This window comes from Plectropomus leopardus, chromosome 5 (assembly GCF_026936395.1).
Source record: "Plectropomus leopardus strain MGB_pleo_1.0 chromosome 5, ASM2693639v1, whole genome shotgun sequence".
NCBI lineage: Eukaryota > Metazoa > Chordata > Actinopteri > Perciformes > Serranidae > Plectropomus > Plectropomus leopardus.
In genome coordinates, this window is record NC_142180.1 from 9477646 (window position 1) to 9504679 (window position 27034).

At 38.9% G+C, this 27034-nt stretch overlaps 3 protein-coding genes across 17 annotated transcripts in view; 2 read left to right on the forward strand and 1 right to left on the reverse strand.

The window, feature by feature from the left end:
- Positions 1 to 1628: 1628 nt before the first annotated feature.
- On the forward strand, positions 1629 to 13634 carry fxr1 (FMR1 autosomal homolog 1). 6 transcript variants are annotated; one of them, XM_042514149.2, is made up of 19 exons: positions 1629 to 1778; positions 3583 to 3635; positions 3758 to 3851; positions 3943 to 4014; positions 4328 to 4476; positions 4734 to 4827; positions 5036 to 5152; positions 5898 to 6068; positions 6334 to 6412; positions 6607 to 6716; positions 6864 to 6959; positions 7852 to 7983; positions 8144 to 8357; positions 9044 to 9140; positions 9278 to 9399; positions 9512 to 9721; positions 9992 to 10069; positions 10844 to 10929; positions 11948 to 13634. In XM_042514149.2, the coding sequence occupies exons 1-19, from the start codon at positions 1728 to 1730 to the stop codon at positions 12110 to 12112; spliced, it is 2190 nt and encodes a 729-aa protein (XP_042370083.2). In that variant the 5' UTR covers positions 1629 to 1727; the 3' UTR covers positions 12113 to 13634. The 6 variants fall into 6 exon arrangements, with proteins under 6 accessions (XP_042370083.2, XP_087933593.1, XP_087933594.1 ...); XM_088077467.1 differs by lacking the exon at positions 7852 to 7983 and having other exon boundaries at positions 1631 to 1778; XM_088077468.1 differs by lacking the exon at positions 7852 to 7983 and having other exon boundaries at positions 1631 to 1778; positions 6867 to 6959.
- Positions 13635 to 15093: 1459 nt separating this feature from the next.
- Positions 15094 to 18083, reverse strand: dnajc19 (DnaJ (Hsp40) homolog, subfamily C, member 19). Its single transcript, XM_042483698.2, has 6 exons — positions 17945 to 18083; positions 17499 to 17550; positions 16713 to 16786; positions 16497 to 16576; positions 15529 to 15599; positions 15094 to 15299 (listed from the first exon to the last, which is right to left on the reverse strand). The coding sequence occupies exons 1-6, from the start codon at positions 17945 to 17947 to the stop codon at positions 15229 to 15231; spliced, it is 351 nt and encodes a 116-aa protein (XP_042339632.2). The 5' UTR covers positions 17948 to 18083; the 3' UTR covers positions 15094 to 15228.
- A 13-nt stretch (positions 18084 to 18096) lies between these two features.
- The window catches only part of LOC121941133 (uncharacterized), a 213990-nt gene continuing 205052 nt past the window's right edge, over positions 18097 to 27034 (forward strand). For 7 of the 10 annotated variants that reach the window (XM_088077475.1, XM_088077470.1, XM_088077474.1 and 4 more), the window contains exons 1-2: positions 18099 to 18203; positions 20692 to 20779. The gene's annotated coding sequence lies outside the window, so the exon portion shown is untranslated. Of the gene's footprint in view, positions 18204 to 20691; positions 20780 to 27034 lie in introns of all 10 variants that reach the window. The other 3 variants (XM_088077472.1, XM_088077478.1, XM_088077471.1) reach the window with 2 other exon arrangements.

Sequence of the window (27034 nt, forward strand, 5' to 3'; positions counted from 1 at the left end):
TTCCTCTGTATGAGTATCTTCTAAAATGATTATGATAACTCTGACTTCAGAAATTTGACAGTAAAAAGACTCAACTGGCTCATCACAGAACAGCAATGCAGCAAATTACATTACAACTGCATTTACACTGAGGATCTAAATTGTTGGTAATTCTTCTGCATAACTAAATGAAAAAAAAATAGTTAAACTTAGACTCTTGTTGCTCTAAGTGTGAAACTTTCAGAAAGAGCTGTGGATGTTTCTGGTTTTAACATAGCAGAGATTCACTTCATCTAATCCACACCTGTAAAATAAAGTAACTATACTCATACTCATAACTCTTTACTTGTGAAACAAGGTCTCAGGTGCTGTGTCTATCTTCTTTCCATCTTGATGCAAGCACAATGGGAAATTTACTTAGGATAAGGGATGATTCCTCAAAGTATTCTCTAACTTTTCTCTACTGCTCACTATTTTTTTTACTGTAGTACCTGCAAAGTGTCATTTTAGAATGTAATAGGAGGTTTTAGACTGGGGATAGACCACAGACAAGTCTGAACATGATCCAAAAATATACAGCAAATTATTTATATCAAATAAGTAATACATATGGAGAACCTAAGGTTGTATTGGGACGAATGTGCTTTAAAATTAAGGGGAAAAAATGAAAGAATGACATTTTTAAAGTATGGGTATTGGGGATGTGTGGATGTGAGGTGGCTACATTTGATTTAAAGGAGTTTAAAACAACTGTTGTTATAGCAAAAATAATAATTCTGCTATTATGACCATATATATATATATATATATATATATATATATATATATATATATATATATATATATATATATATATATATATACATACATACATATATAGTAAAAATACTCATTCATTCTTTCACTGAACTAAACCATAACAGTATTATTATGAGCATTTTTTTACTTCAAACATCATACACATTGTGCAGCAAAATGACCCCAGGTATATTATAATGTTGCTATCATTTCTCCTAAGATACATTTACATGTTTACAGTATTTTATGGACAATTGTACCTCCTAACCTCCCCCCAGAAGCAACGTGATATCACATTTCCAGTGGCAAACCGTCTGTGCAGCTTTGTTCAACTGCTGACACTGACATTTATTGTGTATAATAATGTTACCATGAACCTCAAACTAAATCCATGCCCATAACTCCAGTTCTATCTGCTATTTGTTTGTAATGCACAATAACACAGTTCTATGCTCATAATGTGTAACAGAAACACTGATGCACCTCTCTGCGCAATTTTTGTAAAATCATTTCTTAACCACTGAGGGATTCATGTTTTTTTTAAACATATGAAATACAATATACAAATGAAGTCTGATTGATTGATTGATTGAAGTAGCATGAAATGGAAATACTCAAGTAAAGTACAAGTAGCCTACCTCAAAACTGTATATTAGCTTATGCACAGTACTCGAGTAAATATACTTGGTTACTTTCCATCACTGACTTCATTACACTCTCTTAAAGGGCCACGACAACCAAAATAGAGCAGGCAGATCGCAAATGAGGCTTTAATTTGTTGGATTGTTGGCGTAAGGAGACGCAATCGAGCTTTTTCGGTGAGTTATATTTATACAACAGTAAACACTAAACATAGCACAGCCACAGAGCAGCTACCTCTGCAGCCTTCAAACTTCTCCCCCGATGCTTCAAGGAGCACCTGTCGTCCCAACATCCTTTGCGTTTCCAATATGGAAGAACTGGCGGTGGAGGTCCGTGGCTCCAACGGGGCTTATTATAAGGTAAATACCTGCTTATCAGCTCAGCATCAAACCCGCTAGCCACCATACACGATGCAATATTTGAGCTAAAATCTTAGGGAACAGAGCAACTATTTCCGACGTGCTCTGACGCCACTAGCTGCTTGCCATTAGCCTCCACTAGCAACGCTAGCCGAAATTAGCCGGCTAAGCTTTAGCATCGCTCGCTCGTCTTCGCCTACTGTCACTTTTTTTAGCGACCTTTCTTTACACTCAGAGTGGACGAAACGAGATGTTATCTCCGATTATGTGAACGAATAACCGAGAAATGCTTTTAGTAATAGTGCTTGGCGTTTTGCTGCAGCTTCTTTGAGCTAAAAGTTAGCCAACTTGCTAGTTGCCTAACTGTTGACGTCAAAAGATGTGGCTTGAGTAATGTTAAATTCCGTTGAGACGCTGCGCTGTAAAATATGTGCTGCCAAATGTGACCGTGTATGATTTATTCGGATGCTACAGACTTTATTAGTTATTATAGTCGATAATTATACATCTTATTAACGTGTGTGATGTCTTGGCTAGTTATTACAGTGATTTTGAGCTCTGTTTAACTGCATTTACTAAGCGGCTGTCTATTATTTGATACCTCATCACGCCGAAGCTATTTTTTGTATGTGTGAGCCAGCTGTTCCTTGTCAATCCTGACCAGCTGGCATGCCAGGAGAGGGTCACTGATACCGTAGACTTAAAAGCTATTTCTAGACCTGCTGTCTGCAACAGTCCCGTCTCTTTTCCTCCCATCTCCTCCTCGGTGTGTTCCTCTCTCCTCCCCTCGTCTCCTCTGCTACATGGACTCCTTTCCTTCTTTCATTTTCCTCCTTGGCCTCGACTCAGCTTCTCACATGACTCCTGTGCTACTATTTGATACTGTCCTCAATATTTTGCCCTGTGTACCCAGCGACCCAACCCTGGTTTCATGACTCATTTTGTCCACTTGCTCGCTTGTCATTTGCCAAGGCTGAAATCTTTTGAGTGTTATGGCTATGATTCTATGTTTCTATTAAAATACAATGTAACTGACACCCCACAATCAAACAGGACGAGAAGGTGGCTTACATTTCACAATTTTAAGCTCCTGAATACTTGGGACATATTCAGTTCTGTGTTTGTTTATGGCTGGTCAATAAGCTTCCTTACAGCTGGTCTTGAGCTATATTGAGACATGCAAAACACAGTGGGGAAAAAAAACACATATTCAACTAGGGATGTATCTATCAGTGATGATTTAGAATAATATCAGCATTCCAAATTCTTAAATCATTCCAGCTTGTGTTTTACTGAACTGACTACCAAAATAGTAACAAATAATTTCAGCCCCTCAGTTTTGTTTGCGCAGATTTCAAGCTGCTAAGACTCATGCTGACAACCAAGAACAATTGGTTTGAATGGAGTTTTGTTTTCAATATCCAAAAGCTTTGAAAGATGACATGAAAACTTGACGAAAGCATGTCTCTGTTACTATATTCAGCAGCACTTGCTTGGAAAAGTTGTAGATGGGAGCTGTTGTCCGGGGCCAAGACCACTATAGGTTTTTAAGGCGCTTTGTTAAACAAGTTAGATTACTAACTAAATGTACATATTTTTGTGCCCTTTATATAGCAGTACTGTAAATTAAACCACATACTGCACGCCTCTTAATATCTTTATATATATCACAAAGAAAAGGCTCCTTGAAGAATTAAAATTGAACTCCTTCTGCATCCTGTTCTGTCAGTGGAAGTTAAATAGGTGGCACTTTATTTCAGTCGGTTGTTATATTCTCTTGTCCCTGTTTGTGTCTGTTCTGCAGGGCTTTGTCAAAGATATCCACGATGACTCTCTCACCATTGCCTTTGAGAACAAGTGAGTTTATCATTACTCCATATTCCAGCTGTTTTCATAAAACATTTTGGGGTTAAATTTTAAGAGAAACAAAGTGCACTACTATGTTTTTACACGCTAAGAAATTATCTTGAATTTTTCAGTTGGCAGCCAGAGCGCCAGGTGCCCTTTAGTGATGTCAGGTTGCCACCGCCCGCTGATGCCAAGAAGGAGATGGGAGAGGGCGACGAGGTGGAGGTGAGGAAGGCACGCATATATTCTTTTTTTTTTTCCTTTCCTTGTTTCCCTCCTTATCCCTCACTGTGTTTTGGTGTTAATCTCCTGTCAGATCCTCTCCAGAGCTAATGAGCAGGAGCCTTGTGGTTGGTGGCTGGCTAAAGTCCGCATGATGAAGGGATCTGTGAGTATTGTTCCTTATGAAGATGTGTTTTCATACGGAACACTCATTGCTTACATTAAAATAAAATCCAGCAGTATTAAGCGCTAACTAATTTTCTTTTGTAGTAGTATGATAATTCATTAAACCAATATTGCAGCCATCAAATACCCTGTAACTAGCAGAATGTTGAGTGAACAATGCTAACCTAGCTTAAATAGTGCTTTTGTGGTTTAAAATAGGCTCTTTATTATTGTAACAATATAAATCAACCAAACTCAGTCATGCTGGCGTCTGTAGGTTTTATTTTATACACTGAGCCTGTCTATCTTTTCAGTTCTATGTGATAGAGTATGCAGCCTGCGACGCTACCTACAATGAGATAGTGACCTTTGAGCGTCTGCGTCCTGTCAACCCTAACAAGGCCATCACCAAGAACTCCTTTCACAAGTGCACTGTCCCTGTTCCTCAGGATCTACAAGAAGCGTATGTACCGCCGCTTTACAGTAACAACTGAAGGGAGGGACAAATATTAAATTCGCACACTTTTTCTCTTCAAAATTAATGAGAGCATGCATTTATACAGTAGATAACTTTTGTTGTAGGTGTTATATATTGTCTGTACTTTGCATTTCTCTCAATATTTCTCTGATCCCAATCCCCTGTCAGCTCTAGGTCAGATGTAGGGGTTGTTACATCAGAAATTGGAAAATTTTAAGTATTACATTTTTGTCACATTTCAGGTGCCAGAATGAGAATGCCCATAAGGACTTTAAGAAAGCTGTTGGAGCCTGTCGCATCTCATACTGCCCTGAGACCAGCCAACTACTGATTGTGGTAACTGCTTTGCTATAATCTTGTGGGGATATTTTGAAATATATATGAAAACAGCATCTACATGATATTTTTCAACTTTGTCCTGCTGATGTTTGTATATTGGATGATGTCTTTCTAGTTGTCATCGATAAGAGAACAGTTCAGCGTATTTTAAGTCTTTCATGTGTTTCCTCTGTGTTTGTGTGTGTGTGTATGTGTGTGCATGTAGTCCACCAATGAGTCCACAGTGAAGCGTGTGTCCTTGCTGAGTGACATGCACCTGCGCAGCATCAGGACCAAGCTGCTCTTAATGTCACGCAACCATGAGGCCACAAAACACCTGGAGGTCAGTGGGGTTATTCACTGTGGTGATCTGGACGTCACACAAGCAGCTTAGTACTCTTTGAAGATGGGGTATTATTGGCAACCTTATTTGAAAGTCAGTAAGTCACCATGGTGACATAAAGGACAGTTAAAAATATGACCACAACATATGGAGTTTTTAAGTTTTTGGTTTTTTTTTTACTTTTTATAGGAGCATTTGTGATTTTGCTTCGAAATAGCCTGTGATAGTCAAAATGTTTTGGAGTACCAATAAATTTTAAATTAAGTTTTAATATTTTGAATTCATGTTATCCCCAAAATACTCCCTGAAGTTACATTGTTTAATGCTCAGACCTCAGATTAAGGGAGAAAACAGTATTGGTAATAGAGTTAGTTGTACAGAGTATCTAAATTGGCTAAATTGACTTTGTTTTGGACAGTTTCACAGAAACAGCTAATACTTTTGATAATAAAGAGTTAAATGGAAAAGAAACAATGTGCGATATGTTACTCTTCATCTTGTCAGAAAATTCTGTTTATCTGTTTGAGATGAATAGCATTTTCAAAATTTGTTAGAGAAAAGTTTTTGATGACTTCTGTTTTGTCAGTTTTGGCTATAACGGTTAGGTTCAATGATTATGAATTCATTAAAAACAAAAAACTGACTTTAAAAGATGAACCAGTAACCAATCGAACTTTGCCCTTGTGTGTGTGTGTGTGTGTGTGTGTGTGTGTGTGTGTGTGTGTGTGTGTGTGTGTGTGTGCAGAGCTCCAGGCAGCTGGTGTCGTCCTTCCAGGAGGAGTTCACTGTGAGAACGGATTTGATGGGCCTGGCCATCGGCAGTCATGGCAGCAACATCCAGCAAGCACGGAAAGTTCCAGGTGTCTCTGCCATTGACCTGGATGAGGAGACTGGCACTTTCAGGATTTATGGAGAGGTAGGGTGTTGTGTGCCTTAGTGCTGATGGAGACATCAGTGTTTCAAAAATAGGGAAAAGGATTAAATATACATACGTCTACATACGTATGTGGGAGAGTCTATTTGATGCATTAATTATTTTACTGTAGTTGTAGATATTTTCATCTCTTGTCATGATTAAGTTACTACATTTGGTATGTAGAATTTATAGATGCTTGCTGTTGACTGTGCTTGTGTGTTAGTTGAATTTATAACAGATGAAATAAACCTGTGTTGTCTATCAGACAGCAGAGGCAGTGAAGAAGGCCAGGAACTACCTGGAGTTTCTGGAGGACTCTGTCCAGGTGCCCAGGAACCTTGTTGGTATGTAGACACACACATTTACTGCATGAGTCTGGAAATCCCCAAAACTTAACTAGGGGAAATCATGCAGCAGCTGAGATGCTCTATAAATTGGTCGTGATAGTGGTGCCACATTACAGACAATTATGTGTTAAACATTGTACAACAGTCATCTAATCATTACAGTATCTTTGTGTGTGTCTCTGTGTCCCCAGGCAAAGTGATTGGTAAGAATGGTAAGGTCATCCAGGAGATTGTGGACAAGTCCGGTGTGGTGAGGGTCAGGATAGAAGGAGACAATGACAACAAGCAGCCCCGACAGGAAGTAAGCCTGCTACTCGTCTTTACCGCTACTTATGAAACTGCTTGTAGAGCATCATTTTGTGTTATCTATACAAATAATGTGGACACGCTCTTTCTTCTTCACTCACTCAGTCCCATACTAACATGTGTGTTGTGTTTTTTTGTTTTGTTGACACAGGGAATGGTCCCATTTACCTTTGTCGGTACTAAGGAGAGTATTGGCAATGTTCAGGTGTTGCTGGAGTACCACATCTCTTACCTCAATGTAAGGATTTCTATGTACCTGTGTGTTTATGTGTGCTGAATATGGAAAAGGCTTGTTTTGATGCATGTTTGTGTCTGTTTTTGCCAATTTTCTTTGCTTTCAGTCACTGCCTCAGCTACAATTTTTCAGCAATTTCAGGCTGCCTCTCCTGGCCAACCAGTGTTTCATTCTATTGGCAGCACGAAGTGGCTCAATGGACACATGTTGGAATCATTTCCATACAAAACTGCCATTGCTAATATCATAAAGATTTTACACACTTTTCATGATATAAAATATTAAACTATATATAGTTTAATATATAGAAGCCATATATTTTATGGGCGGTTACTTTTTTTCAGCTGTCACTAGATTAAACACAAGATGAAGAGCATCAGGATTTGTCAACGTCAGCTCACCAGCTGACAGTGATTAATTGATCACATTGTAGGTTTTGTGGAAAATAAATCAAAGAAGTGTGTTGCAGCATCAGGAAAACAAATCTTTTTGAGTTTATTTTACTTTGAGGATAACAGCTTAACAGGGAAAAAACTGACTGCACAAGCAGAGGAGTGCAAGGAGCTCAAGTTAGTTTGAAGTTTGATAACAATCAGCTGGACATTTACTCAAGATATTTAAATATTGACCAGCAGGACAAAGCTAACCCTCTAAACAATTTGCTGGCTGATTATTATTATTATTTTGACATTTTCAGTCTAAAGTGTTAATAGTAAATGCCATACAAATGTATGATAATCTTCACAGATCATCACTTTGTTTTGCTGTGTGAATTTCACCGTGTGTATGTTTTGCACTTTGTACGTGTGTATATGTGTGTCTCGTTTTGTGCATGTTTCGGTTTGTGTTGGTGCTGTGTGTGTGTGTGTTTGTTTTGCACGGTGTGTGTGTGTAGGACATGGTGGAGCTTCTTGCAGAGGGCCAGCAGCTAGAGGAAGAGCTGAGGCAGATTGTGGATTATACACAGGGAAGCAGCCTAGCAAGATTCAGAATATGCAACACAAAGCACACTGGCTGTGATGGAGATGTGTGTATGATGATTGTGCTTTTGTATCCAGTGATGATCCGTCTTCAGAAATAAAATTCAAAGTCACAAAAAAAATTGCAATCAGAAACATCTGTTTCTTGCTTTTCTTTGTCTTATTTTCATCATTTTTTCTTGCTATTTTCCATTTGGTTTTCTCTAGGAGGTTGAGCAGCTTCGTCTGGAGAGGATGCAGATTGATGAGCAGTTACGTCAGATCACCCAGGGCCACCGCCCGGGTGACAGAGAGAGAGGGGAAAGAGGAGGAGGGCATAATGCAGATGGCAGTGCCAATGCTTCCTCGTCTTTACACGGCAGTCGCTCCTACAACGGTCGAGGGCGTGGGCGCAGAGGCCACGGCTACAGCACTGGATACGGTAAGAATCCAGCAAATCCACTCATTCGCCGCAAGATAAAGTGGTGTTACAAATTGTGAAAGAATGTGCCATTTTTGCAAGAAATTGGAAAGATAACGGTGCTGAATTTAAAATGTCTGGACCAAAAAAAAACCCAAAACAAACAAACATACAAACAAACAAAAAAACAAACAATTTAACTCTGTCCCAGCATTTTAACATCTGTCCTAGCCCATCTGTGTCCGGGCCTGTCACTTGTGTGTTTCTGGGTTCCCATGGTCATGGATAATCTGAAAAAGCCATGCAATGTCATTATCACATTTTAATAGTATACGTTTTGGAAAAGTTATAGAATTTTGTTGTGTGTATGAAATTATCCCAGTAATCTTCCATGGCTACTTTACATGTAATGCAGCATAATGCACATTTTTTGTCTGTAGTTACTGATGTAACATAGCTCTAATATGCGTTGATGTGTGGCAATGTCTTGCTAACCATCACAGACAGTTTCTCCCGACATTGTACCTCTTCTTATGCCAGCAAGCTGAAATTGTGTTTAAATAAAGTTGGACCCAGATATGTTTGAAAAAGACCAAGCGAGGGCAGTAAAAACAAAATATTATGGGTCCTTGAAAAGTCATGGCAAAGGTTTGAGATTTTCTTCCATGAATATGTGTGGGAACCCTGGTGTGTGCTTGATTTTTCAGGCACCAACTCAGAGCAGTCCAACGCCTCTGAGACTGATTCAGAGCGCAGGGATGAGCTCAGTGACTGGTCCCTTGCTGCAGAGGACCAGGACAACAGGTGAGTTAAAGAAAATAAAACAGATAAAAATCAAACCTAAAGACGCACAAAATTTCAAGCTGTCTTTAGTGGAAGATGCACATATTAGTCACTGATTGAATTGTTGACTGACAGTCAATACTGATATTGATTTGCAGGGAGAGGGAGAGAGGCTCCAGACCACAAAGAGATGGCCGTAGGAGGCCTGGACCTGGTCGAGGCAGAGGAGGGCCTGGAGGACGTGGGAGAGGAGGAAGAGGAGGATACAGCAACAGCTCTGGTAAAATTCCCTCTAAGAGGATATTAGAGTGGGACACACACAATTACAAAACTTTGTCATTTGGTGGTTTGACTCAAGGTGCGACCTGTTTTCTTTGAATCTGACTCTGCAGCAGGGCATCAGTACCATGAGGATAATCATGGCTACGGAGCCGCAGAGACAAACACTGAGACTGACCAGACAGCTGATACAGATGCCAGCGAGTCCAACTTGCCTGCAAACCGCCGCAGAAGATCTCGGCGGCGCAGGACAGACGAGGACACCACACTGATGGATGGCATGAGCGAGTCAGACAACGCTTCAATGAGTGAAAATGGAATAGGTAGGAAAGTCACTATAATTAGAAAGATCATTTTACAAGACCTCTCCCTGAACAAACAACACATACACGTAAAATGTTGTCCGAGTACAATAGTCACAAAGCAGTCAGAGTTTTTGCAGAATATATTGTTAAAAAAAAAAAGCCAGTCATACATTTTTTCAGCTAACTGGTGTTTTTATCTGTCGGAGCTGTGCAGTTCAAAGACAGGCCTCTGGTTTAAAGGCATTTTAAGCCCAAATCCCTCTCTTTGTGATGACTTAACACCCTTAGATGACTCAGAAGCTAAACCTCAGCGCCGTAACCGTAGTCGGCGTCGCCGTGTCCGCCTGCCTGAGGAGAGGCAGCCAGGTAACCATGGCAACTGCGAGTATCCACCCCACCATCCTGTAAAGAGCTCCTAATTGCTTGACTAAAAAGGTTGCGCACAAGGCCTTTTTTTTATGTGACACCAACAAAAAACTAAACCCGAAAGTTAATTAAATTGATCTATCATTTTGATCACATGGTAACTGAGTGTTGCTTGCTTTTTGCTAAATGATGACATGATTGGCTTACTCACTGTCCACACTGGTTTGTTGTGCAAATTGAAAGTATGCATCTACTTTTTTCACTTGTCCACTAACAGCCAGGCTACAGCGTGTTTGCTTTTACATGTTGTCAGGCTATCAGCAGCACTTTTGGTTTGTGTGGTGTGTCATAGCTGACCACTTACTTCCTTTTCTGTGATGTGTATATGTGGCCTCCAGTAAAGCTAGTGTATTCTACAAGAAGAAGTGCTTTTTGGAGAGTCTAAGAGTGCTAAAAAGCTCCTTTCAGACTGCCAGACGGGATCTACTGTAATGATGTCGAAACTGTCCAACATGCTTGCTCTCCACGGCAGTTGACCAACAATGAGGCGAATGTGAAAAAGGATTTTCTCCACATTTCCTCATTTGCAACTCCTGCCACTGTCCATGTTTATTAGCAAACTACAGTGGATGTGAAGTGTGAAATCAATATTGTGGATAAGTTCTGGATGTTTGGAACAGATACGCTGTGCTTCTCAGCACTAAGAGAGCATTTTGGCTTCTATAAATAGACAGTGTCATGACATTTCTTTTCTCTGTTGTTCTCCATGTGCAGTGACAGTGGCTGACTACATATCCCGGGCTGAATCTCAGAGCAGACAGATGACCGCCACCAAGGACAACAAGAAAAACAAGGATCTGGTTAGTACTGAAATGACACTAGTAGTAGTGGTGCTTTAAAGTACTCCTCAGATGGTCCCATTTCCCATGTTGGGAATTCATTATTCTGACTTTGGTGTGTTCGTGGGCTTTGAGTCGTAGTGTGGAAGCGTCTGGGTGATAGGTTGGCTGTAACTAGCGACTCAGTGCAGAATCATGTTTATATCCAAGTATAATGAAGATTGATAATAATTTGATAATTTGAAGCTTTCTATTAATGATTTTGTTCCAGACGTGCTGCTACATTCCCAGGGACCCTGTTGATCCTTAAAAAGTCTTAAAATGCATTTAATTCACGAATCTAAACATAAGGCCCTGGTTGGTATTAAAATGTCTAAATCTTTCAAAACTCATAAAAATGCTAAGACATGGGAAGTTGGATTTTCTGATAATTTTTTTCTGACATTGCATTTTAAAAGTCTTTTTCCCCAAATTTTGGTTATATGATTAGAATTTTATTGCAAGTGGCATTAAAACATCTTAAAGTCGTATATCTAACCTGACTTAAGATGCGGGAACCCTAATTCCCAAAAACCACTATAGTATGGCTTTACCTGATTTGTTATAAGGCTTAATGCCATAAATAACTATTCTTACTAGTCTAGGTCACTCTACTTGGACAGCATCTAATCTTAACACCCTAATACAATATTACAAATTACTGAACACTGATATGCAACCAGTAAATTGATAAAAAGTTTCTTAACATCAACCCCACATTTACTTTCATGAGCCATGTTTCTGCATAGTATGGCAATTTGTGAAAAAAAAATTGCAGACTTTGAGTTTTTGTTGTGACCTCTGGGGGCATTCATGTGAATTTTCTCATCCCAGAACTTCTTTTTCTGTCATTCGAACATCTTTCATAAAATCTCTTGAACGTTTTTTTTTTTTTCTGAATGTAGATACAGCTTTATGATTTTTTCATTGGCTTCTTCATGGTGAATTTGTTTGAATTCATTAGAGGTGCATTATTTGTCTGCCAAACCTTTGTGTTCAGGGTCAGGTGGATGCCATTGCAGAGGACAGCCCACCGTCTGCCCCGGCAACCACCAATGGTTCTAAAGATGCTGCCAGTGAGGGCAGCAACGCCACCGGAGATGTCGCCAAAGTCTCCTACCAGGGGGACTCTAACCCGCAACCAGTGGTAAACGGACTCTCTTAGTTGGACTTGAGCAAAGGAAATGGTTTCAAATATTTGAAATTCTTTGGCTGCACATAATTTAATCTCTGAGTCTCTGGGGCAGCCTTTAAAATGAAACATTCAAACACAAGCACTGTTGTTTTTTTTTTTTTTTTTTTTTTTACCTGACAAGTATTTGAAACCTGTTCCACGGCGCAAGTTTAGAGTTCTGAACCTCAGCCTCCCCTTTACATACACGTTCTGTCCAATTATTCATTTTAAAACTGTTTTTTTTTACAATAGTTCTTCCTGTATGAGCTTGCCAAAGATAGTCAAACACACACTTACAGATGTACTTAAACTGTACTTTTCAGTCCACTCTTCGTCGGAAGCTCAGGGAGAGGTCGGACTGATGCAGTATTTATAAAATGCAGACAGGGATTCCACTCAAACCCATACCATGGTATCAATGCAGCAATTCCTTTTTTTATCAGTCAAAATAATATCAAAGCAGGATTTTAAAGCAACACGTCCGCCTTTTACCAGGCGGACTCCGAAAGATGCTTCCACGACATATTTCAGGATGTTATGTGCATCTGTAGTTTGTAAATTAAATATTCTGCATGAGCAGTACCACAGTGCAGATAGGTTTGTTGGAAACCCAAGTATGTTTGACATACACGTGATCATCTGTTGTGCCTTGAGAGTAGATTCAACATGTTGTTGCCTGGCTCTGCACACCATCTGAAATCTTTTCACTCGTCTCTGTTACTCGGTCACCCTCGCCTGCCACAGTCGAACCACATGAGTTGTCTTCTTGTGCTATATGTACCCTTATGGCACTGTAGGCAGACGGAGGCAAACACTGAAAGACCCTGAAAGGATTTCAGAGGCATCTCTTTTTAAAATCAGGTGTGTCTATTCTTAATGTTTGTGGGGAAATGAGTCCAGTTATCATTTATATATATATATATATATATATCTGTTGAGGAGTTTGACATTAGCTGCTTTCTGTTTTTCAATATGCAACCACTTTGGTCATACAAGAAATGTTATTACAGCATCGTCTGGAAAAGAAACAAACAATAGAGGTTTTCTTTGCACTGAAACATAACCTTTTTTTCTGTTAAAAAGTTGATTGTAGTTAAGTCTGGAAACTGGCCTGTTTACTGTTAAGTGCTGGACAGAGATGTAGCCATCAGCGCTGGGTTTCCTGGAAACATTGCCAAACATCGGGTACTTTCTGCAAATGTATGACAAGACAGATGAGTGTTGTTTTCTCCCAAAATCCAAATCAAAAAGACAGTTTGCGGTATCTTGGACATTAATATCCACTTCTACGTGCCCACTAAAGCAAAAGTCCTGTTTTAAGTACCCTGGTGTTGAAGATGTTTCTGGAAAACCGAGCCCAGGTGACAATGATGTCATTTTCATGGTTCTTCCACAGACTGGCTGGCTGGAAACTGGTCATGACTGTTCCACTGAGGAAGGAGATTTATTTGGTTTATTTATTTAAAAAATGTACAGTATTTAAAAAAAAAAAAAAAAAGCAAAAACAAGAGAAGCTCTTCTTTTTCTTGACACTAAAAACATGTGTAACCTAGAGTTTCCTTTTGAGACAAATGACAATTTGGACTACTGAGAGTTGTGACATCCCAAGTGTTTTTGTTGGGTCAACTACAGTATGTTTTTTTTTTTTTTTTTTTTTAAGGATCATTCTGGTTGGTTGATGTGCAATATGTTTTGTATGCAGTTAGTTCTTAAATAAACTTGATCTTCCATGTAGATCTAAAACTCACCTGTCTGACTCTCTTACGAAACATAATGCGACTGAAGTGGTTCATATACAATGCAAGGTGGTGCTCTATTGCTTTTTTTTTTTTTTACACCTGAGAAAGTGTGGGTTCTCCAAATTGAATTCTTAGATACTCCTTTTTCATCAAATTAGCTCTGGTTCTCAACCCGCTTCTGCTTAGGACTCTTGGAACCTTGGTGCTATCTAGCGAAGCAGCAGCATAGCCATGCTTTTTGAGCAGAACCATTGTATTTAGGTGCGCGTCGTCAGTGGAGGATGTTGGACTTGCAAGATGGCATTTGCATTAATTTCTTGCAAACTTTTATAACAGATGTTATATTCAAAAGCAATCATGGACTGTGTATATGATAACTGCATGCTCTTTTTTCCCCTTTTGTTTCTTCACGTATTGTCTCAATGTTTTGCCTTTCCCATCCTCTTTCCAGCCGTTAGCATATGACACGCCTCCTGCACTCAAGGTCAAGGAAAACCTGCTATTTTGTTTCACATAAACACTTTTGGGGTTTCGAAGCATGTCATCTTTGGTCTAATTGCACTAAATGGTTTAACTTTAAGTGTGTGCAATCACAATGGAGCATATTTCATGTTGGTGACAAGCAGGTCACAGTGATGTCATGTTAGTAAAAAGGAGCATTTTCAGTCTCTGTACACATTACAGTCATTTTCCAGTTTACACATCAGATCGTTGAGCTAAAAATGAATGAAAGGATTGGCATGACATCAGTGATTGCCGCTAAAAGGATTACATAGCTTCATGGACCTCCAATGGTCATTTACTGAGGATTTTAACTAGATCAGAGCCTATCAGTGTAAAAACATTGGTTATTGCTCTGTATGTTTTTATTGGTTGTCGTGTGTCATACCTATACACGAGAGATTCACAGGAATACAATGCATGCGTGTAATCCAGTACAATTTAATCATATTGATATCGGCATAGCTCTACGGTTTGCTCTTTTACCCAGTGACAAAGCTGCAAATGCTGCTGCTTCACTGCCAGAGAATTATTTCTCCATCTACTATATGTGATGTGTGTATTAAGTTTTGTTTGCTGTAATTGTCCCTCGTGTCCATACTTCAGCAGTCTGAAAATATTAAATGCAAACAAAAAGTATTTCAATGCGCATATGAGATTAAGTGTAACATTTTAGGAAAGACTAAAAAATGTGAATATCGTTCTAAAACAAAATAAGGAGGGAGAATTCGGTTAACAATTTATACAGCGTGATTTTATTTGAGAACAATTAGAAAAGTCTGGTAATGGCTCAAGTCAAGTGCAGTGCAACAGCATGGAGAGAAGCAGTGTGAAATCAAGTCTGGGTCATCCCCTGCACCTTCACATTTATTTCTTTGTCTGGCCTTCCAGTAAATCCTTTGCTTCGTTTATCTTCGCTGCTAAGTAGGGAGATCCGCCTGTGACAAACACACAATGTTCATGGTTACATTTCAGGATTATTTTTTGCTGAACTCAAAAAAAAATTGAATTTAAAATCTTATCATCTTTGCAATCATGCTGCATGCATCACTTTCCCCTTTAGAACAGATTCAAAGTTGATTTAAGCAGTACTGTTGATATAATGTTTATTAGTTAGTTTGTGTCTCTACCGGAAATCTTATGGTGAAGTTTCACAGCACCACATACCTCTGTCAGGATGGTTGAGAATCATCAGTTTTCTATGTGCCTCCCTGATCTTATTCCTGTTGGCTGTGGGACTGAAGGACAGAACAGCAGCATGAAAGTCTGTTATTAATGTGATAATAATCAGTGTGAGAAGTGGTGATTAGCAAATTGACAGAGAGAGACAGGTTAACATGCAGCACAGACTTAATCCCTTAATGTGTGACTTGAATGTACAGCAACATGTAACTGGTGGCCTTTAAATTAATCTCTGTATGTTTCACCCTGGCCTCTGTTTCCCCATGTTTTTGTGTGATTAATGGAAAGAGATATCTTTTAAATTTGAGGGCTGCAGCTGACAGCAGCGAAACAGACTGCACCCTTAATGCACGACCACTAAAAGTGCTTGTTTTTGCCACAGACAGGCTCATTTGTCATTCTTAGTGTCTGAAAACATTTCAGAAAGGATTCATACAGAGAAGGGCCTTTTTGTCGAAGAATAAGATTCTTTTTGTGTAACCAGAAAAAAGCCCTGAGCTCGCTATGGGCCGGTGATTGGTGTAATAGTGATAGAATAAGAGTTTTATTTTGTTTCTGTTGTCTTTAAATGAAGTGTGTTTTATGATGATAAGATTACTGTTTATTTATATGGAGTCTGGTGGGTTTTGTGATACCGATTTAGGGGCTGTTGCTGGTTAAACAAAAAGAATCTTATTCTTTAAAAAAAGATCCATCTCTGTAGGGATCCTTCCCATAATTTTGTCAAGATAATAATTTGAGCCTGTCAGTGGCAAAAACAAACACTTTTCGTGGACTTTATTTGAGAATCATTAATGCCTACACAGTTGCCTACACTGCTTTGCTGCTGCCCGCTGCAGAAAAATAGTTGTTTCAATTTGTCATTTTGACATGAAAACACGTGGAAAAATTGGGTCCAAAGTTATCCTCCAACTGAGGCCCAGTGCTGGGTGATGGAAAGAGTGTCCACATACCTGACACCTAAAACCAGGGAAGCTTCTCTCTTGGACATCTTTGGATCAAATCCACCTTTATAGTACCCTCCCCCGAAAGCCTGCAACAGCATATACAGTCAGTGAACAGTTCACCATGCCGTCCCTTCTAAATGATCATTGCTGTTAAGAAAAACAACTTCTTACAAGTAATATGAGAGATCAAGATGGATCCAGTGTGCATGTTTTCTTTCTTACCGTTGAGGGGAAGCTCTGAAGGGCCTGTTTCATCTGAGGCTCCATCTGCTTAATAGCCTGCATTGCATATCGACCTGGGAGACAAAGAAGAGGGGGAGCAAACATGCAGCATAATTTTAGAACTTCTCTACCTTTTTTTAAAAAAAAAAAAAATTGACACTGAAAAAGACACTGATACTTACTGTATTTTTAGTTATGAGGTTGGGAGAGATGTTTATTTTTCTCATATCAATATCATGATATGGCTAATGTATGCAAAAAATAGTTCAACTGATGCTACATTTTCTTTGTTTTGAATTACAATTTATTTTCAACATAAGAAATGTGTAATGATGATAATATGATTATAACAATACTATTCTACAGATATTAATAGCCTACATGATAATACTGACTCACTGCCATGTCTTTTTTTTAACAGTTTCAAAAAATTGCTGCAGGTATTGTATGAAAAAACGTCTCTGAGAGGTGAAGTAAAGGTGAAAAAAAAAGAGTGCCAGTTATGCAAAACTGCATCTCTGGTACTTCTTCTACTTTTTGCATTTCACGCTTTTACTGTTTCTCTTTTGTATATAATACTTGTTACGATTAACCGTTACCGTTTTACTTGTTTTAGAACTTATTTTCTCCATGAAGAATTCAGAAATTTTCTGTCTACAGGAGACTCAAATTTAAAATAGTAGTCGTGTTAAAGTGCTTGATGTTCTGTCTTACTTTTCCACATTGACTGTCAGGCTTAGTAACTGATTTATCAGTGTGCCAGCTCCTCAGCTTTCAGTTCCTCACCTGCAAATCCAGCTGCAGCCAGAGCCAGTCCCACTGCCACCATGGAACTGGCCTGGAGCCAGACACAAACAAAGACAGAGAGACATCAGACAGTCACTGTGAGGACACACACAAAGTCTCTAACTCCTGCTAACAAGCTATCCTCCAAAAGCTGCAATGAAAACAACTGATGCTTGACCAAGCTATGACATACTGCGAAATCTAACGTTAGCTACGTTTATTTTAAATCAATATTAATGATCTACTGACATGCTAACTTTGGTAAACTGGCTAATCAAAGCGGTAAATCAAACATTAGCTCCGTCTGGCACGTCGTGTTGGGTCATAAAGCTAACATTAGCTTAGCCGTTTAAAATGCACGTTTGGGAGGACTTTTCGGCGGACTGCTGACCATGCAGCCTTTGTCACATTGTTATGACATTCAGTAAATAACAAGTCTGACTTACCATGTTTGTGTGTTACGTTCCGGTTCTGCTGTAGATTGGGATCATAACTTTTGACCTCTCATGTTTTCGTAGCTTGGACCATGCATGTGTTTATGCCGGAAATGGCGGAGAGTTGTCGTAAAGCGGTAACATCCGCTGTTCCCTCTGTGCGCACACACCCCCTACGAGACGATTTAACCCCTACACCTGTTGTCTCGCGGTTTGAACCTCCTCCTCGTGGATGCTAGTCGAAGTTTGACGCTGATATTCACTTTTTACGGTAATTAAAACGGTTTTTAATTCCAATGTTTCAACGTGTTTGCCCTGAAAGACTGTTCACTAAAGTAAACGCTCAAAGCTAATCTGTGCAAACAGGCTGAATTCAGGTAAAATGGGACATCAGGTAAAATGGGACATCACATAACGTGGTACAAGCAAGGTTTTGCTTCATGTGCTTTCTTAACATTAGCAGCCAGTCACCAAATATGTTCTTGAGTTGTTGCTACAAATATATTTTACATGAAACAATCATTTTTATTGGTCTGATACTCAGTATGGACAGATCAAGGAAAGCCAGGAAAGCCATGTAGCATGTTGGTTTTCTCATTTTGTTATCAAGAGTCCTGCAGCTAAAGCAATAAAGGTATAACAACAAAAATAGTTGTTTTACTCCAAATTAAACTTTTTTTCATACTACACTTTATTTTTATGGAAAAGGGTTTTCAGTGAGTCTGTCATGCATTGAGGTAAAATTTGACATTTCTCTACATTGACAACAGCATGTTTTTAGACTACCAGGTGCCATAAAATCAGTTATGCTGTTCGTCTGCCACCCTGTCACATTTCAGACATTTTGAATATTTTTGCTACTTAAATATGAATATGTGAGTCCACGTCAGCAACAATAGTCCAGAATTACCCATAACTGTTACAAACACATGCATGTCCTGTGTAGAAAAAATAACACTAAGGTAACCGGCAGCGAGAGAACAGGGAATGCACTACATACGTTTTTAATGAATAGCCACAGGTTAGGCTACACTAAGATTTAAAGAATTAATGACTAAACTGATGCATGGATTTAACCCTAACCACTGAAAAAACAAACAAACAAACAAACAAACAAACAAACAAACAAAACATAATTGTCTCATTTTACCTTACCCGCTGCTTACCTGCACATGCTTTTGGTGTGAGGTAGGGGTTCTCGACATGTTTGAAGGTCCAAAGCTTCCAAAGTTTGTTTTACGTAACATCATAATTTCTTCATATAAATGTAGCAGGGAACCATAACAACTTACAAGAGTAACACGCAAAATAGTTGGTAGAGTTTTTGGTGGTTTTCTTGGTTATCTAACATAAAATGTCCTAAATTACCTCGTATTATCGTATTACTTTGTAGTTTCCACAAATGCCAGAAATTAGTAGATTTAGAAAATTATTCTCAAAAAGTTAGGGGAAAATATCAAGGGGAAAATGGTGAAGGGAGAAAGCTGGGGGAAAAGTATATTCAAAATAATTATAATTACATATCTGAAATTATGTGACAGAATTATGATACACGTTTAAGCACTTTTCCCAGGTAATTTCCTTGTTTTTTGGTTTTTGTCTCTTTTTTATTACAAGATAATTTTCTTGACTTTCTTAATTTTCTTTTTTATAATGGTGATATAATTAACTCTGAAAGTGTGTCAGCTGCAGCATGATGTTAATTCTTGTCAGTGATCTCTGCGGCTGGACAAGTCAAATTTTCCACATTGTCTAGCATCTGTTTAATCAGCAGTTCAGGGAAAATTAACCTCCTTGGAAGTTACCTGTCCTATATTAAGGGGTGCAAACGTCAGTCACAGGTTTGAATTCGAAATAGATCATTTGAGATTCGGGTAGGTCCGATGAGTTTTTGAACAGGAGTCAGTGTTTGTCTGCTTACTATATATCAAGCTTGGGACTGTTTATCAGCCAGATTAGATTCAGTTTTTTTGATTTAGCAAATGCTAGCCCGTGTTTTTTCAGGCACTGATGATCTATATAATCCCACTCATATGCTCCATGTATGGAACATGCATCTATGAAAGGCTCGTGCATGTAAAAGCGCGAGATGTAACATTAATGGCGCCCTCCTCGGCTGAGTTGTAACATTAACTAGCTCAGTGGTGTTTAGGTGAGCCAGCAGTAAAAGCATGCTTCCTTCTGCACAGTGACACAGTTGGCATGTAATGTTCAGTCAAAAGAAAATAGTTTGTACATGAAACTATTCACAACAGGGTCTGTGGATTATTTTGAGAAACCAGGTCATGATTTCTGGAAAGAAACATTGTTGAGTTTTTCAAATGTATTTTATCTTTGAGCACCACATTCCTAGTTTCATTAAATTGGAAAGAAGGCATACATGTTTATAGCCGACATCTCCATTGCTCTGCAACTCACACCAAAACAATGTAGAATGGTAAATAGCACTACAGTTGAGGGGGGCAATATTGATTTTTGGCTGCGCAGAGCCTTTATGTTGGCTTGTTTTTCTTTTCCTAAAGTCAAAGCCAGGGATATTAAGTTGATTTCGCAGCCAGGAGAGCCACTCAGCCTTGCAGCAAATTCTTCTCTGTGGCCACTTGCGGTTTTGAAGAAAAAAAAAATTCCAGAGAGCATGTTCCCCATAGAGAACCCCAGTAATGAGTCCTAAAACCTTGAAATGAATTGGTATTTCAGCACCTCCTGATCCCTTGTCTCATGGTCAATGTGTTTTTTTTTTGTTTTGTTTTTTTTCACAGGTTTTTGGTTAGAGGCCTGTAATAAGGTCTGTGGTTGACACAAGCTGAAGAGACCTTCACATTTTGTTCTGCAACATAAAACATGTCTGTAAGTACCCCACTGGCAAACTGTGATGCTTTTTTATGTGTCTCATAAAGGCCATTGCTAACAAGTGGCTTCATGAGTCTAAAGAATGTCATCACATCAAACTGCGCTGAACACGACTTTACAGCAATGTAGTGATGACGATGCGACTGTAGTGTAGTTTGTTTAAGCTTAACAATAGCTGTTTACTTCTGTTGACTACATCTAGACTTCGAAAACCTGAAAGTGGAATTTCTTTGCGAAGATTGTCTTTTTGAAAAACACATATCTCTATCAGAAATGTTTGTTTACCACAGAGCTTGTTTTCTGCAAAAAATCCCATTGGCTTTTTGACAAGGGAACCAGGGCGATGTCAACTTCTGGCTTGGTCTAGGCATGACAAGGCAGTTTTATTTGCATAGCACCTTTCATACAACAGGGCAATTCAAAGTGCTTCACAGAGCAGTAAAATATAAAAACATAATAAAGGATGCAGATTTACAATGAATAAATACAGAAAAACATCATCCTTGGGGCACTCTGTAGGCCACCAATGTAAAAGAGACGTCTGTAAAACTATTAACAGTATGCCTCGAACTGCAAACAAGGTCAATTATGAATCTTTCCATTCTGCATTTTTTAAGCCATTGAGGTGTTATATCTGCAAAACTTGGAGAAAAGAAAACATGTGACATCATCACAAAGTAAAGTTTATGAGGCGAGCAGGAACTCGTGGGCGAGGTCAGCAAGAGAACACTACTGCGCATATTTAGCGGGCGTCGTCCCATGAGACGAATCCCAGAAGCTAGAAAACGTTTTTGCTGCGTGCACCAGGTGAGCAACTCAATTGGAATGACTAGGCACCCCCTATGGTTACAGCACAGCCTGCCACTCACACCAAAACCTTTTAGACTGATAAACAGCGCTATTTTAATGACGATAAATATGTGTTTTTAACTCTTTGGAACCTGAGCAAATAAGTTTGATTTCTCTCAAAAACACAAGGAAAGGACAATGAGCAACTTAACAGGACATGGCTCAAAAATAAGCAAGAAATTAGTAAAAAGTTACAAGAAAGTTCCCTGAAAATAAAAAAGTAAAAAACAACAACAAATAAGACAATAACCTGAAAAAAAATCATTTAAGATTCAGGTACTGAAAAAAGTGATGAAAATTTAACAAAAATATATATGTGTACTTTTTTGTTCTATAACATATAACATAATTTAAATATATAATTATAGTAATTATGAATATCATTTTCTGGACTTTTTTTTTTCATTTTATTTTTTAACTATTTTTAATAATCCTCCCTCCTCACAATTTATGTGACATTTCTTGCCCAGTTGGTCGATGCTTTTTTTCCCCCGTTTTTTTTTTACAGAAATCAAACCACTTTGCTTAGGTTTCAAAAGGGTCAAATAGCTTGTGAAGTGAGTTTGAATGCAGCACAAATAAACTGATGTCAGTCTAAGATTCAAAGGGTTAAATTTGGGGTGAACTGTCTCTTTAAGGTGGCTTGTTTCTCTAACCAAAAATCGAAGCCAGGCATGTAGTGATGTCAAACGGAGAAAAACAGCAAACCGTGCTGTTTTGAGAAGCTTGAACCATTGAATGTTTGAATTTTTTTGCCTGATGAATGACTGAAAAAGCAAATTTGCTTCCTCTTTACATTTACAATACAACACCTCCAGCACAGTCTGGCAAATTGAGCTGCTTACGTAGTAGTCATTATAAAGCCTACAGGTAGCAGGTAAACAGTTTTAAGATTACAGTGGCGTAATCAGCACCAGCAGGCCTCTAGATAAGACAACGGCTGTATGCTGTGGTGACATCCAGCTCACAGGCAGCTCCTCCATAGCTAAACCAGAGTCTGCTGCTTCTGTGTCGTGTGTATATATGGAGGCTTCCCTGGCTCGGGGTGATGGCTAGTTATAGGACAGAAGATGCTGTGAACATCTGCAGGCTGTCTGTAAGGAGCAATTTAAGCCCGAACGTGCCCTGCTGCGTCTCTCGTACCATTGGACTGAAACACGACAGCAGCTAACACAATGGGACAGTGAAGGGCCTAATTATTACCCCTATCATTTGCATAATTACAATGTTTTTCTGAGGCAGGGGCAGTATAGAAATTGTAAATTGTAGTGGACCCGCTGTCTCTCCTTAGTGGAAGTCATATTTGAATGGAGAGAGCCTGTTCTGCTAGCCAGGCAGCCAGGCTCAGGCAAGAGGTCCCAATCAGCCAGCCTCACAGACTGCTCATTCAATAGGATTTAAAAAGCCAACTGTGTGGAGAAATGAGAGTTTTGCCCCCCAAATCATATGGAATTACAGTGCTGGTTGCATATGGGGGGAGCCAGTGGCAAGCACAAAAGCCCACAGGAAGCAGCTATTTCTGTGTGTTTTATTAACCCAACCAAGCAATTTAATTCTTTTGTTCGGGGGAGTTCTACTTCATTGATTAACAAAAGCGGGGATATAATTTTTTCAGCCCCCTTTGAAAAGCCTGAAATGTCAAGCCTTTTAAAGGAGATTATTCTGCCTGTGTGCGATGAATAGAGCCCAGAGTAACCTTTTGTCTACAATTAAATATTCCAGCATAAATATAAAAGAAAATCAGAGATGGGGAAGATTGAGTCAGGAGAGATTGGAGAGGTAGATCCTCTGCCCGATAGTGGCAACAGCCTGGCTCTAATTAGATATGCCAGGCGGGCTGTGAGCAGTCACTCTCCACAGCACGCCGAGAGAGGAGGCAGCCTGAGAGAGGAGGACAGAGGAAACCTATCTGCTCATCTGTCTGTCCAGCGCCTTCCTCTGGGCATCCGCAAGGTATTTCAGGAGACTTTGTTTTGTTTTGTTTCCCCGCCGTTATTTGTTTTCCTGACATCTCTGCCGCCGGAGTGGGAGAGTCTAAAAGGCAATGCCTTCTGGGAACTGCATAAACAGAGAGCGGCTTGAATAAGAGGAAAAAGTTGTGAGATTGTTTGTGATTCTGAGGAGTGATTAGGAATGACAATAAGATACTTTAGGGACAGAAAGGGTTTTTTTCTTGTCTCCACTCAGGAGGTAGACTGAGGCTGCCTGGAGGAGATGAAGAGGGATGATATGAAGTTTTGATGCATGCAGGGCTGCATTTGATTGTGTTTTGTGAGTTGCAGTTGGACTTTGCATTCTTGCGCCGAGGAGACTGAAATGGACCGAGGTGACCTGCATGCTTTGATATGACAGTGAGCTTTGCACCTTTGTCTTTATCCCTTATGGGAACATTTATGTGAAAAGTTTTGTCATTAGTTGATGAGAAGTTTTAGAGATGGTCGATGTGTGCAGTTTGGTGACGCTCATTTTCAACGCTCTCTCTTAATAACCCTTTAATCAAAGAAAACAAGTGAACAAAGCCTTTTACTCTTTCCTGCTGGTTTAGTTTGAACTGGGTGCCAGTTTGCTCCCATCAGGTTTTTGATGGCTGATGCTGTGACCTTGTTTTCCTGACCAATCATTGTCTGGAGTGACTTCATGAGAACAAGTCATTTCTGCCAATAGGCATGGTGCTCCTGCTGGCTTTTTGACACGATACGTTCAAACATGTGTGACACATACTATATGTACCTCCTTCAACATGTTAACCAGAGGATTACTTTCATACTGGAACCTGTTTATGCTGTTTTTTTCATGATTTAATAAGTCATGTTTTCATCAATAACATTTTTGCTTGTTTAAAATGATCTGGATCCTCAAGATGTTCATAGATGTGGTGACATAAGTCAGCATTTAAGTCTCTCGTTAAAAAATGTCTAACAATTTATGTTGACCTATTAAAGACTAGGCTTCATCAAGTAGTATTTTGACACATTTCAAAATCAGTAAGGATGAGTTTTCAGACAAAACTCTCAATACCTTTTTATATTAATAATCATCACAGGAAACAGTTATACGTTTTTATTTTTTTGCAATCATATGTTTTAGTATATGTTTTAGTATAGTTATGCCATGACTTTGTTGTAAAGTTACATATACAGAGATAGTATTGTTATAATAAGCATACCTGCATTGGGCCCAGTTAAAACCTAAGAACTTGACATAGACCAAGAACATCAACATCAATGAAAAAACAAATGGTTTGTTATAAAAATGCATACATGTGTAACACAAAAACACATTTGTGTGTACATCAGACACAAAGAAAAGACAGAGGAAACCAGACAAAAGAGGACAATAAGTCAGTGGAGCTAAAGGCAATAAATTAACCTTATAACACGTCTTCAAAAGACTCAGCAGTACTGCACCACACATTATATGTTTTAGCACCATTAATTCGAGCTGATGAGAGCTTAATGTAAATGACATCCAAAACGGAAAGGGTCCAAGCTCTGATAGCATGAGAATGACGTGGTTTCTAGCTAGTTGCAATCATTTTCTTGGCTGCTGTCAGTTTGGCTAAAATGACACGCTTTTTCTAAAATTTGGAAAGGTTGATTTATATTTTTATTTATTTTATTCAACCCATATTTAACCATATCCCATTGAGATAAACAATCGTCTTCAAGGGAGACCTGGCCAAGACAGCAGCAGAAGAAAAAGTTACAAACAACGCTAACCACACTGAAAACATAAAAGATATACAGTGACATGTAGAAATATTAAAATCACCTACGAACAATGACAAGTACCAACAGATTCATTCACCCTTGTTGTTATGAGAGCTTTAAAATCAGTCAGAAAAAGCAGTCTCTTAGTTTCAAATCCTTTTGGATGCTGGTTAAAGTGAGGGGAACAGAGAGCAATAAAAGCTTTCGTTTCCAGCTCAGTCTGTGCACAAGGAACGCACAACAAGACTAACTCTTGAGATCTGAGACTATAACTACAGTACAAATACCAGTTGACTAAGCCTTCGAAAGTTCAAAGATGGCCATCCAGCCCTGGAATAAAGTGTACAGTGATGAGTGCGAACTTTACAAGTTGTAACAAATGCAGTGTACTTTGATATGCAGTATCTAACATGTTCAAGCAATGTTCAGACGCATTCATATACAAGAGATCACTGACTGGCGAGCCATTCGTGGTATTTTAAGAATAAGTCCCGAAAATGGACACTAATTGTTCAGATTTCCTAAAAAGGTGGAAATTAAAGGTAAAAGGTGAAAAGCATTATTATTAGTAAGAACTGAAATTGTCTTTTACCCCTTTACAGAAACGAAAAGGATAAACAATTCAAAATTCTTTCTTTTGTTGTTTTCCCAGCCTCCTCAAAATTGCTGACACCAATGTCAGTCACCTTAGTCAAATCTGTTCCTCTTGTATATGTGCAAGTTACTCAACTTTAGACTTTGCATTTGACAATGTAGACATAACCGACACATCATCAAGCCAATCTGCTCAGGTTTCAAAGGGTTAAAAATGTAATGCAACAAAACAAAAGGAAAGCATCTGCATCATTGCCTGCTTACACCTCACACAGAATACTTAACTATAAATTCATACGATTGTAGTTTCATTTTAATAACCCTCACAAAAATTTTACAAATCTGATTGGGACTTCTTATTTCAAGTTTAGCTGTTATAGGTTGTTTTTTTTATTTATTTGAAAGCATGCAGTATATCTGTGAAGTGCAATATCATGTATGGATGCATCTTTTCATTTTATGTTGTACCCATGATGGCTCCAACAGGCCCTTTAAGAAAATCAATCACTTCACTTGCCATTATTCAGTCTGTCTTGATATCTGGATTAATGATGGTCCTTAAACGGGGTTTCGGACGGTCATGGAATTCCTGGAAAAGCTATGGAATTACAAAAACTGTTTTCCAGGCCTGGAAATTGTTTGGAATTACTGGAATGTTTTGGAAAAGTTTCTAATATACTTTCTAAAATATGTTCATAATAATCCTAGAATATGTCAAATTTCACACAAAATACATTGCTTGTATTACTCATTTAAAATCTAGTTTTGCACCACGTGATTGCTGAAAGGTTGTTGTCATCACATATAGGGCTGCTCCTTGAAAGTCAGGGATTTGAATCATCAGTCGGAGACCCCTCAGTTCACGGAGATTGCTATAGGTCAAGCGGTCTCTGTTGTTTTTGTTGTTGTTGTTGTTAGTGGTGTTGGTGGTAGTGTTTGTGTTTTTTTGCATGGCAGTGTGCTGTGAAGTGTAGTTCTGGTGACATTTTGGTTCTCCGACTTTGCTGCGGAGTGAGTGCTCTTGACTGTCACGCTACTCTTTGGTAGAGGCCACATAGACGCGATGTAGCTGCATAGAGGGAGAGACTATGCATTGTAA